Source organism: Anomalospiza imberbis, chromosome 1, assembly GCF_031753505.1.
Source record: "Anomalospiza imberbis isolate Cuckoo-Finch-1a 21T00152 chromosome 1, ASM3175350v1, whole genome shotgun sequence".
Classification (NCBI taxonomy): domain Eukaryota; kingdom Metazoa; phylum Chordata; class Aves; order Passeriformes; family Viduidae; genus Anomalospiza; species Anomalospiza imberbis.
In genome coordinates, this window is record NC_089681.1 from 145743707 (window position 1) to 145760243 (window position 16537).

At 38.2% G+C, this 16537-nt stretch overlaps 1 protein-coding gene across 14 annotated transcripts in view; it reads left to right on the top strand.

Annotated features, from left to right (window-relative positions):
• The window catches only part of KMT2C (lysine methyltransferase 2C), a 191397-nt gene that overhangs the window by 118576 nt on the left and 56284 nt on the right, over positions 1-16537 (top strand). For 10 of the 14 annotated variants that reach the window (XM_068174789.1, XM_068174817.1, XM_068174796.1 and 7 more), the window contains 8 exons: positions 968-1087; positions 3496-3612; positions 7363-7464; positions 7643-7747; positions 8907-9088; positions 9795-9959; positions 10552-10661; positions 16032-16097. In XM_068174789.1, coding sequence (XP_068030890.1) covers positions 968-1087; positions 3496-3612; positions 7363-7464; positions 7643-7747; positions 8907-9088; positions 9795-9959; positions 10552-10661; positions 16032-16097 — 967 coding nt within the window. The remainder of the gene's footprint in view (positions 1-967; positions 1088-3495; positions 3613-7362; positions 7465-7642; positions 7748-8906; positions 9089-9794; positions 9960-10551; positions 10662-16031; positions 16098-16537) is intronic. The other 4 variants (XM_068174832.1, XM_068174862.1, XM_068174843.1 and 1 more) reach the window with 2 other exon arrangements.

Genomic DNA, 16537 nt, shown 5'->3' on the forward strand with positions numbered 1-16537 from the left:
TGTACTGTCCTTAATTAATCTAATGTGTAAATTGGCAGTGAAGTTATTTATGGTGTCTGTCTCCCGCAGTCTTTCTTCTGTTCTTGAGAAAGTCTTCCACAGATTTTACTTTCTATGAGGAGCCTCAGCATTTTTTTCCTTGGCTGTCTTAGCATTTTCTTCTCATTTTGCTTTATTTCTACTGACAGTCGTACAATATCTCACCATGATGGAACTACATAAATAGGGATAGTAATTAGTTAAAAAGAGTTTGTAGGTACACCATATGATGTATATTACTGCATGTACCTAATAACATGTTAAAACATGATACCACAGCATAACATGAAAACACTGGGGTGAAAAAAAATCAGTGGTAGAGTTTTATAATGGTTTCTTCGTAGCAGAATTGCAGGAATGAGCTGTTTGGTTGATTACCATGGCTATTTTCCTTTTCTTTGTCTAGTGGTTTATTCATATTCCTTTTGTTTACTGTGCTTCTCAGACTAGTTGTTGCTGTGATTGGGGGTAGTTTAGCTTCAAAAGTCAACTCAGGCCATCAGTTCTTTCAAAATGGGATTTGGAATATAAAAGAAGATGTTACCACCTCCAACTACTGTCTTTTTCGCTGATGCAATAAAATTTAGGCATGTAATTTGTTGTTGTTATGATTGCTTGCTTTATATTTGTATTAATCTTTGTCTATAAAACTCATTTTGTTGTACTTAACCATCAATTGGAAGTACATATTGATTTTAGGGCATGTTTCAGTGAGAACCTAAAAATTTCCCACTTTCTACTCACACAGTGAACTAATTGACTACTTAAGTTAATGTAGAAATGCCTATGCCTGCATGTGCTTTGCTTTTCAGATTTTTTTTTGTTGCTTGCTTTTTGCTTTTTTGCTTTTTTGCCTTTTTTTTTTTTTTTTTTTTTTTTTTATGTTGCAAAGTTTTATACATCTATTTTCTCACCTACCGTATCCTAGGGGGCTTGGAGTACCAATAATACAGTCAGCCCACCTTCCTGGTCCCCAGACATTTCAGAAGGTCGGGACATTTTTAAATCCAGACAGCTTCCTGGCAGTGCCATTTGGAGCATCAAAGTGGTAAATAACTTGAATTTATTTTCATGTATCCATTGCTATCTTTCTGCTGTAGAGATTAGTGATGAAATTCTGTCTCTCACACCTTAATTAATCTTCCATTCTGTTACTGTTCAAAACCTCTGAAAATTGTTGAAGCTCTGGAGGTTTCAGGTTAAGATGTGAACTTTCCAGAGCATATACTATGATGGCATTGCCTTGATTTTAATGGCAAAGAATACTTTGTATTACCCAAATTTTGTGTGTGTTGAGTACATCTCTTTTTGTGGTTGGCTTTACATGGCTGTCAGAATAAATTACCTGAGAAGGAAAATGTTTTTAAGACTGGCAGTAAGGTAAGCCAGGCATGCAACGGAGCAGAGATCTGAAGGATGGCTTGAATTTGTTGCTGTGGAGAAATCTTGCAGAGTGGATTCAAAGTGACATTATTTTTAGCTGATGGGGGAATAAACAAAAACTTTCCTACCTGATTAGATGGACCAAAATTGTATCCACAGTGACATTTACTATTAAAAACACCTGAAGTAACTAAAGTAGAATTATTTGATTTAAGTAAAGGCAAAGAAAAGCTAAATCATTAAACTGATAAATAGCTGTAGCTCCCCAATGATTTAAGTTCATCTCACTTTAACTCTCATGCTAATTTTATTTTGATTTTACATCAGCTTAGCTTTTGCTGCTTTAAGCATTAATTTTCAGCTTAATATTCAGCATTAACATTGGTATAAGTATGTGCTTATTCCTGTTACTAGTTGTGTGAAAATAACAGTACTGACACCTGTTCTGAAACAGAAAATAAGAAACTTGTCAGAAGAGTTTTCATGTTTAAAAATTGAAGATTGTATGTCCTCTGTGTGTATATCTATTAGCTCCATAGATATCTAAGAACATTTTTTGTTTCACCTCAGCCTCCAGCAGCATCCTTCCTTTCACGCCTCAAATATCATTGTGTTACATTAACTTGGTGTGTGAGTCAATTTAATTTCTTTTTCCTTTATTAGATGGATGTTAATAAAATCTTATCATTAGGATCCTTCAGTTTTCCCTTTAATTCTGGCCATAAAGTTCAATGTCTTCTTTAAAGCAGGAGCTGGAATATTTGAGAAATACTGTAGGGAATATTGAGTCCACAGTGCTTCTTCCCATCCAAGGAACCTGTCTCCATCAGTAAAAGCCCTTCATGTCTCTTGGTGACACAGTCCCCACGGAGCTTTGTTGCTTCCATCAGTGTTGTTTTACAGAGCAAATGTTTTGCCTTGGTATTAAAATTATTTTGCAGCAAATGTTTGGATACCCCATACTCTGTACTCCATACTTGGGCTGTTTTGGGAGCTGAGATTATTGACAAATATGAAATGCAATAAGTAATCTCAGTGCTTATTTTGTTGTAGGAAAGGTGCATATTTGAGTACATGCCATAATTATCAGATTATTTTACTGATTAGAGGCTTTGAGACACATTGTAAAGATGTCTGATACATCAGCCAGAATTTGTGGATGTGAATATGTTCTTTTTCTCTCTGGAAATGATTAGAGAGGATTAAGAATCCTCTTGTGCTTAGTTCATTTTGAAATTTTGAAAAAAGAAAAAAAAAAACAAAAAAAAAAGAACCCCTAAATTTCAAACTTAATTCACTGTATGAATAACTAGTAAAAACATACTTACTCTCCCAAGGATAATTGTAGTTGAAAACATTGAATACTCCAAAGCACAACACTGCAACTCTGCTTCTGCATCTTAAATAAGGAAGGGAGAAGAGAAGCTGTCTGTAAATCAAGTGGAGATTGTGTAAGAAAAACTTCATATTATGGGGAATGTTGATCCGAGTGTAATTGATGGAATTAATATAAAAAACTTTTTCTGTATATGCTGAATTAAGATAGTTTCATGGAGCCAGCTCCCACGTTCCTTTGTGAGCAGGACTCAATCCTAATAAATTCCAGGTTTCATTTGATTATTCATAGTGTAATAAAAGCATCTACCAGTAATCAAGTGTCCAGACCCTGTGTAAAAGTCCCATGACTGTCTGGGCTGACTGTTCAAAGAGAAAAAAAAAAATGAATCATAGAATAAAAGATATATTTTGGAAACTTTGCAAATGAAGTGTGGAGGAACTGGTGGGGAAATCCTTATTTCCAGTTACTCCTGAGCAGAAAATAAACATTTCTGGTTTTGGCTGCTTACTCACTGATGATAAAGGTGATCATATTATGCCATGTAAGTAATTAAAGTTATTACACACAGATTTATGCAGAGATTTAATGACCATGCCCTGGCGTGCTTGTACTCACCTGAAATCACAGGGTGTTTTCTACTTACGTTTTTCCCTGGATGAACTGAACAAGTTTGAATCCCATGTAACAAAAGAACTTGAGAGGTTGCATTTACATTGTTACCTTACATTGAACAGGGCCGAGGATCGGGATTCCCGGGCAAGCGGAGGCCGCGTGGAGCGGGTCTGTCAGGAAGAGGTGGCAGAGGAAGATCAAAACTGAAGAATGGAGTTGGGGCTGTGGTTATTCCAGGGGTAAGGATATGTTTTTAAAGTCATATTGCAGTCTGTTAATGTAACAACTTCAATCAGCTGTAATTTTTGTGTTAAAATACTGCATAAAAAGCCAACGAGCTCTACAGAGCCAGTGATGTTTGATGGAGCCTGGCTGTTAGTGCTTGTGATGAAGAACTAGAACATTTCAGCTCAGTGGGCCTGAGGCAATTCTGTGCTACTCTTACCATTTAAAGACACAACAGTTGGGAGTCTTAAAGTACTCCTTCTATTTCCTCGCGTGCAGAACGTGCTGGGTAAAGGCAGCACTGACTGGAACAACCCAGAAGGAGAGAGCAGGGTCTGTGCCTGAGAATGTAACAGCAGCCATTGGAGACCAGAGCAAAGGTTCTTCTAGACTGAGTGATGGTGCAAGAGTGCAGAACAGAAGAGGAGCAGACATTTCAGCAGTCTGTGGCTTGGGGAGTTGCTGAACAGGAGGATGTGTCTTTGTCTTGGGCAGCCTGTGTTGGAGCTTGCTTTCATAAATCTGCCCATTTAGTTTAAAAAAACTTCAGGAAACCATGTTACCTTTTCAGTTCTGTGGCTCCCCAGCTTGTGTTTTAAGTGGCAGACTCCTGGATTAGCTGCCTTCCCCTCAGTGCTCTTAGAGAATAGACAGTGAAGAGCTGGTTTCTCTTCACTTCCTCCATCCATGCCACTCAGTTTCTATAGACCTCCATCATTTCTCCTTCTTTTCCTTCCAGTCTTGACTTGCAAGTATGGAGGATTTTTTTTTTTTTGCAGTCTTGACTTGCAGGTTTGAAGGATGTATTTTGAGTTGTTCCTTGTATGGAAGCTACTCCATATTTGTGATCATCAATACCAGTTATTTTGTCGTGTTAATTTCCTTATTTTGTGGACTTGCATCTGCCATTTTATAGCCCAGCACTCAGCTTTATGAAGTTCTTGTGCAGTTCTTAGCACTTGTCTTTTGGATTTTATTACTCTGAATATTCCAGTCCTGTTGGCAAGCTTTGTCACCTTGCTTCTCACTTGATTTTTCAGGTTGCAGGTGAGTGTGTGAGCACCACCACCTGTTAGCAGGCAGGCCTGTCAGATTTCACATAGTGCTGTTCTCCCACATACAAAATTGATAATTTCTTGCCCTCTTTTATTTTGTGTCTTGTATCAGTATAGGGACCATTCCTCTTCAGTTTAAACTTTCTTAGGTAGCTTTGGTGAAGGACTTTGCCAAAGGAGTTTGGCAGTGAAGTAAGTTGCATCAGTCATATTTCCCTGTGCGTAGAATTGCTAACTCCTCCAGAGAGCTCTTACAGATCATGATTTACCATAACTAAAGCTTCCTTGACTCTTTAATGAACTGATGTATCAGTGAATTTCAGTTCTTTGTTGTGATCAGATGTCTACTATTCTGTACACAGCTTCTGTCCAGAAACCCTTGAGAAAATAATAATTATATTTGCTGTCTCCTATTCTTCAGGAGCACTGAAGTGATTGTAAGCAAGTGATTGCTCACTGAAGTTGATAGTTAAGCTACTTAATAACTGAAGTATTTTTAAAACTCGAAAATCCTACACAGTCTTAGTCTGGTCCTCATAAGAAGAGGGATTTTGGTATGAAAAATGTGGAAATCTGGACTGTAAAACAATTTTTGTTTCCTACTGTGGGCTTGTTCTATTTGAATGTTCCTTTTAAACTTTGATTACCAACAAACCCTGCATATTTAGAGAAACATCCTGTTCCTTGTGTTCAGAGAGGGACTTATTCATTTTTATGTCTTTATGAAGTAATTCCTGAGACTCTCTTTAGAGCTGTGTTTTTGTGTTCTTACATGTAATCTGTTTGAGTTTCTCTCACTTTCTGCTGCCTGTGTAACAATATCTTGGAATACTTTGGTGTTTATGATTTGAAAAAGGAACAATCATCTCTATCACTTTTCCCTTTAAAGCATTGGATGGTCAAGATTCATAAACAAGTTTGTAATTTTAAACACACAGGATGAATTCCACTTATGCTAGTCACAGCACCTTAATGAATTAGAGGCATGAACATAATTATTTTGATGTTAAAATGCACAGATCTTTACTTCAGGAGAAGCTGGGGTTTACAGATCAAACTTCTAAAAGTTCTTCTAATTGATCAGAGGAGAGTGATTTAGGTAACTTGCTATAAATACAAAATGGACATCACTCTTCACCATTTCCTACAGAAATTTGATCCTTTGAGTCATCATGCAGCTCCAGAGTTGCAGAGATGTGGCTGCCTTGTGGTAGAGTAGGTGAAGTTAGCAATACCAAAAGATCAGCCTTTTGTCAGATAAATGTTTGAAATGGGAGTATTTTCAGTCAATTTGCACAAAATAATTCTTACTCAGCATGGGATCAGTGGACAGCCACACAGGTTTGGAAGTACCTTGGTGTATCTTGGGAATGTGGAAAAAGGTGGCTACAGTTTAACAATGGTAGGTCAGTGCTGGGGTTCAGCAAACACCAACATTGCAGTCATTCAGTCCTTCAAATTCTGCTTTTTTGCATGTGCAATTACAAGTGAAACCTGCAGAAAAGTAGGTAAGGGAAATGTTGTCCCTGAAGGTATCAAGGTGTTTCAGGTGCTTTGGGGTTAACTGCGTAGTTACAGCTGCAGTGCTCTCAAATATTTGGTAATCAAAGCATATAAAGAATATATTTCCTTTTTAGCTGTTTCTTAGTAAATGCTGAGTTGCAGCAGCTGTGTATCAGAGGGATTCCTCTAGCTGATATTATGGTATTTACATTTGTCCCTAGAGTTACATTTGGATTTGCAAAATATTTAAATTATTATTTAAACAAAATTTATCTGTGGAGGATTTAGACTGTATTTAAAATAATCCACATACATATAATTGGAACAGCTGGTAAAACAAAATTACATTTCTCTAGCATGCATTTAACCTTTTGTATGGAAATGTGTGCCCTTATATTCCTGGTTCAGAGATAATAGTTGGGCCTATTAGTTTAAATTCATGGACAGCAAATTCTATATTGCAAGATTCACATGGAAGTGAGAACACAGTTGAAATCTTTCATTGGTGTTTCTCTTCCTGAGAAGCCGTATGTGAATATGCTGAATTAATAATGGGCAGGTCCGAATAAAAATCGCTTGATGAAAAAGAAAAATCACTGTCTGCAGTAAGAGCTGATGGGTTGAGGTGAAAACAGCTGTTTCAAGTTCAGTGCCAGTTTTTATGGTAAAGATAGATAAGCCTCATAAACTGCTTGCAGGGAGTAACTTTAAAGCTCTTGCTTCTTCCTCTGACATACTTGGAACATTAGCTAAACCCCATTTTAGGCAATATGGGACAAACTACATTTCTGCTGTTGCTCTTTGAATTAATACTCAAAAGTCTGTCACTGCAATTAACTTCTTGCTAAAAAGAACTTGAGCGTTTACATGCAGGGCATGTACATACATGTTTACATACAGAGCAGACTGGGCACAGTATGACAATTTATGCTTAGTGAGTTTTTTCTTAGACTATGTCTTTCCTTCCATTTCCATTTGGAAGTGTAATGGGATAATATGTGAAGGTGAAAAAAATAGAGAAAGAGAATATAGGACTGTAAAGCTATAATACTGAGTATGAGAAAATGTGAATTAAGGCAGCTTTTTAGGGAAGTTGGAACTGTATGAATAAATGCTTGCAAAACTCTTATTTAGAGAGTGTTTTGTTTTGTCTCATGTCTTACAAAATGTGATGCACTTGCTATTTATATTCTGTGTTTTTAATAGGTCACAACCATGGATATTTCATCTAATAAAGATGAGGAAGAAAACTCAATGCATAATACAGTTGTCCTCTTCTCTAACAGTGACAAGTTCACTCTCCATCAGGTGAGGATAATAGTCACAATTTTTCATTTTGTTTCCCTGCTCTTAATTAGAATAAAGTGAATGAATGTCCTTGTTAGGAGTTAAATTATGCAGCAAGCTAGTTGGATTTTACAGTTAGATGTTTTCAGAATGTAGTGTCTGGCACGTGTTGAGAGTCTGCTCTTGTGTGTCATTGCAGGATATGTGTGTGGTTTGCGGGAGTTTTGGCCAAGGTGCTGAGGGCCGGTTGCTGGCCTGCTCCCAGTGTGGCCAGTGTTACCATCCATACTGTGTCAGTATTAAGGTGAGTGCTATTGTTACACACAAAAATTCTTGATTGCACTGGTTTCATTTTGTACTTTAATAGCGCTATGCTCCTTTCGGTTTTGTGGTAATTAGGGGAGTCATTAACTTGTTAGATGTTCATCAGCTAATGTGACCATTATTTGTATGCGACTTATGAAAGACTTTAATTAAATGTCATTTTATAGTATGCATAGCCTCAAGAGAAATTAACCTTTTTGTAATTTTGCAACCATAAATAGCGCTGATTATCCAGCAGTTGGTTAAAATAACAGTTTGAGATACAAGTTTTAAACCTAGATACAAGCAGAATTAAAAACAAAAGAAAAAATTACACTGTGTCTTCATTTACTTGGGGCATAAGGTTTAGTTGATTCAATTTGCCTGTTGGCTGTCAGAATTGACAGCAGTTGGAGTGGTTAATTAATACATTTTACATTCATTAGTCTAGGAGAGAATGTGTGAAAATTAAATTTGAATGCTGTGAAATGACCTAGCAAGCACAAAATAAGCTATTTACTGCAGTATATACACTGTACACTTTTCATTGGTTGTGATGTTAGTATATCTGTGTAAAAGTGAGATTTTTTTTTTAAACATGTCAAAAAACTTTATTTTGCACATACTTTTCAAAATGCCATATGCGTATTTCATGCAATTATAATTTGACTTTTTGTTTACATACTACTCTTGCATTGTATATTAATTGCAGTAAGTTAGCTGTTTGCTTCAGATGACTAAAACTCCAGCACTGTGATCACATCACGAGGATCAGGTTTGTGACCTCTTGAGGAAGCAGAATGTACACTAGTCTCTGGGACCTGACAAGATGCATCCCAGACTCCTGAGGGGATTAGCTGATGCAGCTGCCATGCCACTTTCCACGATACTTGAAAAGTCCTGGCAGTCAGGTGAAGTCCCAGGTGACTTAAAAAGGGAAACAGTGCACCTGTTTTTAAAAAGATCAGAAAGGAGGAGTTTCTTTGTTTAATGCATTCCTGTTCATTGAAGCTTCAGAAAATCTAATTGATAAAAGCTCCTTGAGATGCGGGTGGTGTGCCCAGAAGAGCGTCCTGAGCTCCACACGCCAGACCTTAATTTATACATTGATCACACTTCACTGAGCCATTTTCAACTAATTCTCACCTTGCATTTTTCAGATTACTAAAGTGGTACTTAGCAAAGGTTGGAGGTGCCTGGAGTGCACAGTGTGTGAAGCCTGTGGGAAAGCCACAGATCCAGGGAGACTCCTCCTGTGCGACGACTGCGACATCAGCTACCACACCTACTGCCTGGACCCACCCCTGCAGACTGTGCCAAAGGGAGGCTGGAAGTGCAAATGGTGTGTTTGGGCTTGGGGTCAGAGGTGCTGACTGCTGGCCTCTTCTGCATCTCTCTGTCACTTGGTGTTTGTAATGTTAGTTGAATTGTAACAAGGTTTTAATTGTGTCTAAGTCAGGTGTGTCAAACAAAGCCAACAAAATGCTTTTGAGTTGTTTTAGGCAATTATCAGTATATAAGGGAAACTCTTACCTCCTCTTAAAACTGCTTCTTCATACCAAAAACCGCATAAGCAGAGATAGACAAAATTTCTCTTTTGAAACTCATAGCAAAAAAAATATTCCAATTTACATTCATTGTAATCATTCCAGTGTTCAGTTGGAAAAATGAACGGGTGCTTCACCCTCGTGTTCTCAACATAAAACCCTGTTAAAACCATTTGTTTTACTTGGGTGAAACACAAACAGACCAGACCTCACACATGGTTAAGTCTCCAGATCTCAATGTGAATGGCATCTGGAAGCAGGAACTCCTTTGACCTGTTGAGCTGTTACAAGAACCCATCTGCCTGCTTTTGCAGTTTCAAGGGAATTATTAATAAGGAACTTTCTTTAAAAAGTACAAAAAATGTTGTTAAACATTTGTGGTTAAACATGTTGCTAAGTTAAAACTTAATTACTCACCTCATTCTAAGTGGAAGGGATTTAAAGCCACAAAATCATCTTCCTGTGAACTGACAGTAATAGATCTTTTTGTCTGTTCTGTAGGTGTGTTTGGTGCAGACACTGTGGAGCAACTTCTCCAGGTCTAAGATGTGAATGGCAAAATAATTACACACAGTGTGCTCCCTGTGCAAGTTTGTCTACCTGCCCAATCTGCTACCGCACGTACAGGGATGAGGAGCTCATAATTCAGTGTAGACAGTGTGATCGGTAAGGATTTCTAATAGTTCACATGTTTTTCCTGTTCAAGTCTTACTTTAATTTTTCCCCCTAATGTAAAAGCGTAGAGATGAAGGAAATGGTCATGTGGTAAAGAACACTGGATTACTGAGTCTCAGAAGTCTTAGTAGTTCATTCCTGGTTGCACCACAGACTTAACTGTCTGACTCTGGGCAAATTAATTGATCGCTCTGTGCTTCTTCCCCCCTGCCCTGTAAAAATAAAACTAATTTACCTCACAAGACTCTTGTGAGGCTGAATCTAGATTATGTTGTATAAAGTAATTAAAATCATTGTGATATAGGGAGAAAATTACCATACAGAACCATACTTGGGAGATTGCTTTATAGAGAGTTCCTTCCTGTGGAGGGAAATAGTTGATCTGCTGCTCCATATACAGGACGTAGCACACGCCACTGTAGGGGATGCTGTATATGGAAAATGTGATTCTGTGATTTCTCCCTAAAAGAATTCAAACTGAACACCTATTCCCCATTTACTTGGACCATAGACTGATGCTTGGGTCTCCTAAAACACCACCTATTTCCTTTAAATTGTATTTTTTCCCCCACTTAATTTCTAGATGGATGCATGCAATCTGTCAGAACTTAAACACAGAGGAGGAAGTGGAAAACATAGCTGATATGGGTTTTGACTGTACCATTTGTAGGCCATACATTCCATCAACGAACGGTAAGAAGACGATCGAAACCAATGGCAGGATTGCACACTGCAATAAATAGGTTTGGGAATGTGTTCTGTGCTCTGCTGGAGGTTTGGCTCGTGGTAGAAGTAAGATTTTTTTGTGTGTGTGTTTGTTTTAAGGGCTCTTGTGGAAGTGTCTTAGGCTCTTTTGCACCCTCAAGTGATTTAGGCCAGAGGAAACCTCTTGGGAATTCTAGGTAGAGGTATTGAAGATAAGGAAAAACTGCTAAGAGCGTTTGGTAGTGAAGGGGTCAAAGGCATCTCACTTTGTCAAGTGGGAGGAAGAATGCCCAGTTCTCTAAAGTTACATCTGCAGAAGAATCAGAAAATTATTTCTAAGCAGAAAAAGTTTGTGTATTTTGATGCTCTGAGGCTGTCTGAGGCAGCAGTAGCTGCGTAAGCATTTTTCCCATCCTCCTTCATGTTTTCCTAATGCCTTTTCCTCAGCTCTCCCAGTATTCAAGACCAGTGCTTCCCTCCCTAGCTGCAGTCTTGAAAAGAATTGGCCATACTTCTTTGTTTGGGAGTTATCACTTCCTTATTAATTAAGATGTGTAATTCCTTCTGATGAACTTTGCACTTCTCTGAACATGGATACCGACAGCCTTGTTGGTCTGCATCACGGTTCTGAGCAGTGGCACTTCAGGAGCTGAGGTTACTGCACTCTAAGCACATTTACAGCATCTGGTTCCATGGGATGGTGCTGGTTAATGTTCCTGTGAGTGGCCTGTCAGCAGTTAGGTTGGCCTGTGACATGATTTATAGTCTTATATTTTAGTCTTGCTGCAAGGGTGATAGCCCAGGTCTGTTTTCCCTGCATGTCAGCTCAGGGAAGTTGCTGCTTCAGTTGGCTCATTTAACATTGACACCCTATTCCCATTTTTAGCATAAGCACGTGAAAGTGTTCATGTTAGCCCCTCATTGAGGTATCACAAGAGAACAGAAGGTACAAGAACTAAGCAAATGTTTCAAGAAAAATTCATATCCACCAAGAAGTTGTTGTAAGATTGGTTTTCCTGGTCAAGATGGAAGATGTTGTGAGGCTTGAGAGGTCTGCCAAAAAGAGTTCAGTAGAGCATCTAATGTCCCTTAACACTGTGATGTCCTCATCACAGCAGCAGTTGTAACTTACTGACCTGACCTTGGAGGTTTATATACTCCCTGCTGGAAGTCTTCCAAGGAACCTATTTTTATCACTAATAGAAAAATGACCAATGCTTCTGTATTTCTGCAAGTCACTTCATTGTAAAGATCTGCTTCCAAAAATTCAAAAGGAAGGAGCTTTTGTAAGTGGAAAAAGAGAGAAACTTGCAGATACAACACAGACTTTTGTGAATTTTTATAATAAGCTCTGAGTACTTAAAGCAGAAAGATCCAAGTAAGAAATACTTCTTCCTTTCTCTTTGGAGCTGGCAGAGCTACCTTGTAGAGATAATTAAAGCTCATGATATGTCAGATGGAACAGCTTCACAAGAGGTGTTTCACTTCCAGGCAGAAGCTGGCCCCTCAGTTAGTCCTTCCTGCACACCTCTGTGTAGTTGTGTTGCTTAGGTTTGGATTCCAAGGAATAGGAGCCAGTCCCTTGGGAGTTCCCAAGTTTTCTTTGCAGGCTTTTTTAATCTTTTTTTGTAAGACAAGGTTTTTAGCTTATTCTTTCCTGTTTGACTCAGTATTAAAACCTCTCTAACACGTGTACATTTGCACTGTTGCATGTCTGAATATGTCCTTTGATGCATGTTGATAGCAATACCTGCATGTACTTTTATATGAAATGTTTTGGTCTTTCATGAATTCTTCTAAAATGTCTCTAGAAATTTTTTATTATTTTTTGTTTCAAAGTGAGAAGAATTAGTGTTTGATAAACTTAGGGAAATAAATGTTAGTTTGCAGTAGAAAGCATCTAAAAATGTATCATGTTGTGGGATTCTTACTGGGATGGTTCTTGCCCTTTCCATTTGATGTATCATAGATGTGTTGCAAGTATTATTACAGGGTTTGTAACCACTTTCTTTCTAAAAGAAGCAAGAGCCCCTCAACCTAATAAAGAAACAAAACATTCCAGGTGTACCCTTGGTGAAGAGTAAAGGATTCTTGTGTGTAGGTATTGAGAAGGAGCTTTCATTTCTCTTTCTTCAGAAAGTGGAAACGTTTTTAAATTTGTAAGAGCTCTTCCCTGTCTCGTCATACCTGATATTCTTAAAAAGTCATCTTTTTCAGGAAACAGAAATAAAAGATAGTGTTTTTCTTCTTGAGCATACATAAATATCAAAAGCCAGAATGGTGGAAGATTTGCTCCACTGTAGTGTACCAGAAACCTTCTTTACTGGGTTATTGTGAAATAACCATCACTGATCACTATTTTATCAGGTTCTTTTTAGTACTGTCTCAAGTTATAACAAATGTCCCCCAGCATATTACGATGTCCTGTAAAGAAATTCATAAATTCTCATGGCTAGATGCTAGGCAGGTGCATTAGGTAGCAGCAGCTTTTCCCTGTGCTGTAATTCCTGCATGTTCAGGAGGGGGGTGTGTGTCTCTCACCCACATCAGCTCCTGGACAAGCAGTTCTTGACCGTCTACTCAGCAGTTCTGCCTTTGTCATTTGCCCTTGCACGTCATATGCCCCATCTGCAAATTTCATCCCTCCTCACTTAACTCCCATCCTGTCTCCATCAAGACTCCAGCTTCCTCCTCCGTTGGTGCTGTTTTTGTTCCTCTGCAGGATTCAGAGCTCTGCCTGGTTGTCTGTAACCAGTTACAACTGATCTGGTTGCAGTTTCTGAAGCTGCCTGTGTGCAGTTTTTCCTCCTGGGGCTCAAATAAACATGCTCATGGAGGCAATGAGGATTTGGTATCACTTACCCCTGTCCAGGGGGACCTGATACTGCCAGTGAGACACATTGTGGCTGGCAGTCTCTGTTGTATCATTTTCATTAAACCGATGTAAATTTTTCTTCATTCTGAAATTGAATTGTATGTACTTTACAAGATTAAAACCCAGCATAATACTATGTGTTAAAAAATTAACTTTTGATTTTTTTTTTATTATTTGGCACATTTACTTTGTCAGCTTTAATGTTCTTGTGTTACTGCATTTACCAAAAAAATCCCTGTGTCATTGACACAATTATGCAGGCACCCAATAAAGAGTGCTCTGCTAGTGCTGTATTTCTACATCAGCCATTCCACTCTATCCCATATGCTGGTTTCTTTTTTTCATAGAATTGTTCTTTTCTATAACAGCCTTTAAAATGAACTCTGCTTTCTTTTCTCATCATTATATTCTGTGCAATTATTTGCTTTCAGTTGAGGCTACTAAATGCTGTACAATATTCAGCACGTTTAAACCCTTTTGCAGATAAGTTAAGCACTTTTGGTTAAACTTCAGCTGAATGCCTCAGAAAGTACTATTTTTTTTTTTCCATTTTAATTTTTTCTCCTTTGGATAGGCCTTCTCTATCAGTCCAGTGCTTTTCTGCTACCCGTTTTATTGATTGTAATCCTTAATCTGCACTCTAATTAGCTCCTTTCCTGGAAGTCTGTTTGATAGTGTCTTCAAACACTGTTTGTCCGTGCAGTTTTTGTGAGTGGGTCTCTGAAGGCCTTGCCTCTGTCACTATCAGCTTGTTTATTTGAGCCTTTCAACTCTATTCAGTCTCCAGAGCTAAAATTGTTCAGTCTGACCTGGATCAGAAGATCTCTCTGTTGTTTGACTTTTAAATTAAGGATTTAAAATTTCTGTTCACAACTGACTTTCTGATTTTCTTGTTTACCTCAGATCCAATTCAGTAATTGCTACTTCAGTCTTAAAACCATCTTGCAAATTATAAGAAATTAAATGAACAGATGATGTCTTACTCCACTTTGAATTCCACTTATTCCACTTACAATCTGCCTATATTCTGTTTTTTCAATTCGGTGTTTTGAGTATCTTCCTTTCTGCAGCTTGTCCTTTGTTTTTTGCTTCTTTCTGGTTTTATGTCTCTTTCAAAATGTCATTTTCAATTTATTTTCTTCTTGTCTTTCTCTCCACTGTTGGGTTCAGTTTTTCAGTAGCTTTCATAGGCTCCTGTTATCACTAATTCCACGAAATACTGGTTTTCTGTAGGTTATACCTTGTGTATTAGTTGCACATTACGTAAAACTTTCAAAGCACTGTAGTTTTTGAAGACAGACTTGCAATTTCCTTAAATTTCTTTATATGCTAGAAAGCATCCTGTATGTTTCTTACTCATTTTAAGTATTGCTTGGAAGCTTTTGTGCTTTTCCCCATCTTGTCCTGACTCCCATGGTGTCTTGTGAGGTGGGAGCAGCAGCACACGTGCCATGGTTGATGTGACACACAGAACCCCCCACAGGTTGGTCTCAGCTTGTGTGACAGGCACAAAAGAAATACTCCAGATGTTGAGTGCTAAATTCAGCATGAATAAGGTTTGTAGGCCAAAAAAAGAGAAAAAAAGCGTGGATAAACTTGCTTCTGCGGTAATGCTAACTGTGCCTGACTAACAGGCTTTCTGATTCTAGTTCGGTGTTTGCGAGATAAGAGCTCCTAATTTTCACTTTACTGCTCTGTCTACGTCATCTCTGTGAAGTCACTACTAATATTAAAAGTTTAGTCTACACATCATAGGTGAGTGGAGCATGATTGCAGTCATGTAGTTAAGGCAAAAGGGAAGAGCATTTCTACCCACTGCAAAAGTAGCCTTGTGGTGCAGGACATTTTGATTATTATTTTTTCAGTCCCACTGTTCCACTGCTGCCCTGTAGTGTAGCACACAAGGTGCAGTTCTTAAGTTGAGTTTCTGCTGTTCCATTTATCAGTACTCTTATCTGGAGTAAGAATTGCCCTGTCTAACTTCAGCAGGTCCTGTGTTATCTGTTCTCAATACCTCAGCCTTCTCCAAGTGCTGTGTAAGAGGACACAGGGAGAGCCTTGTGAGCAGAGTTCTTGGAGTGTGCTGGCCCCTCCTGGGGGAAATACTGATCAATACCCACTTCACAAAACCCAGCAAAACCTGAACATCATGACTAGTGTAGAGGTTGCTTTGCAACCCAAAAGACCCAGTGTACTTCATTTGCCCTTGGTCCAGTAGAAGGAGGTAACTTCCCATTGAGTTCAGTGCTATTCCAATGCCATTCTTGGCTTCAGGAACTTGGAGAACTCCAGTTTGTATCAGACTTCTTTTGTAGTCACATCTGTGACGCTGGAAAGCACTTTATTTTAAAGGTGCGAGTAAATAATTGCCAACAGTATAAATTAGGGAGTTTAATGGAACTGCTTGAAGGAAAATTGATAGTTTCAATTTAAATCAAGTCACCATTTTTAAAAGTTGAAATTATTTTCCTTATATTTTTCAGTGCCTTCTTTGGACTGTTGTGATTCATCAGTTGGAGCTCAGATTATTTCAAAATCAAAAGAACTAGGTAAAGAATGGAAATGCTTAATATCTGATCATTTAGAATATTTTAAGGGTGTATTTTTCTATGAGACAAAAATTCCTTTTCCTGTGGTTTTGTAACACACATCATTAACTATACTTCAGTTACCACAGCATGCTTTCCATTTTTTTCCCTCATTCTCTCTTCTTTCTTCTCTCTTGCCTGCCATACCTGCACTATAATAATCCCTTTAAATTATGCTTTGATCCTACAGTCTTAGTTGCTTGCCTTAATATCAGTGGTGATAACACATTGTGGCTGAGTCAAGCATGTACACAAATGTTTACAGGCTTGAGCTGTTAGGAGGATGCAGCTTTTCTGTGTTTGTCTGGTTTGTGCTAGGAATTTATAATCCTGACAAGCCTACTCACAAGTCAGTCTTTACAATGATAGCACCCAGCAGCTTCCCTCAGGTTAGGACAGCT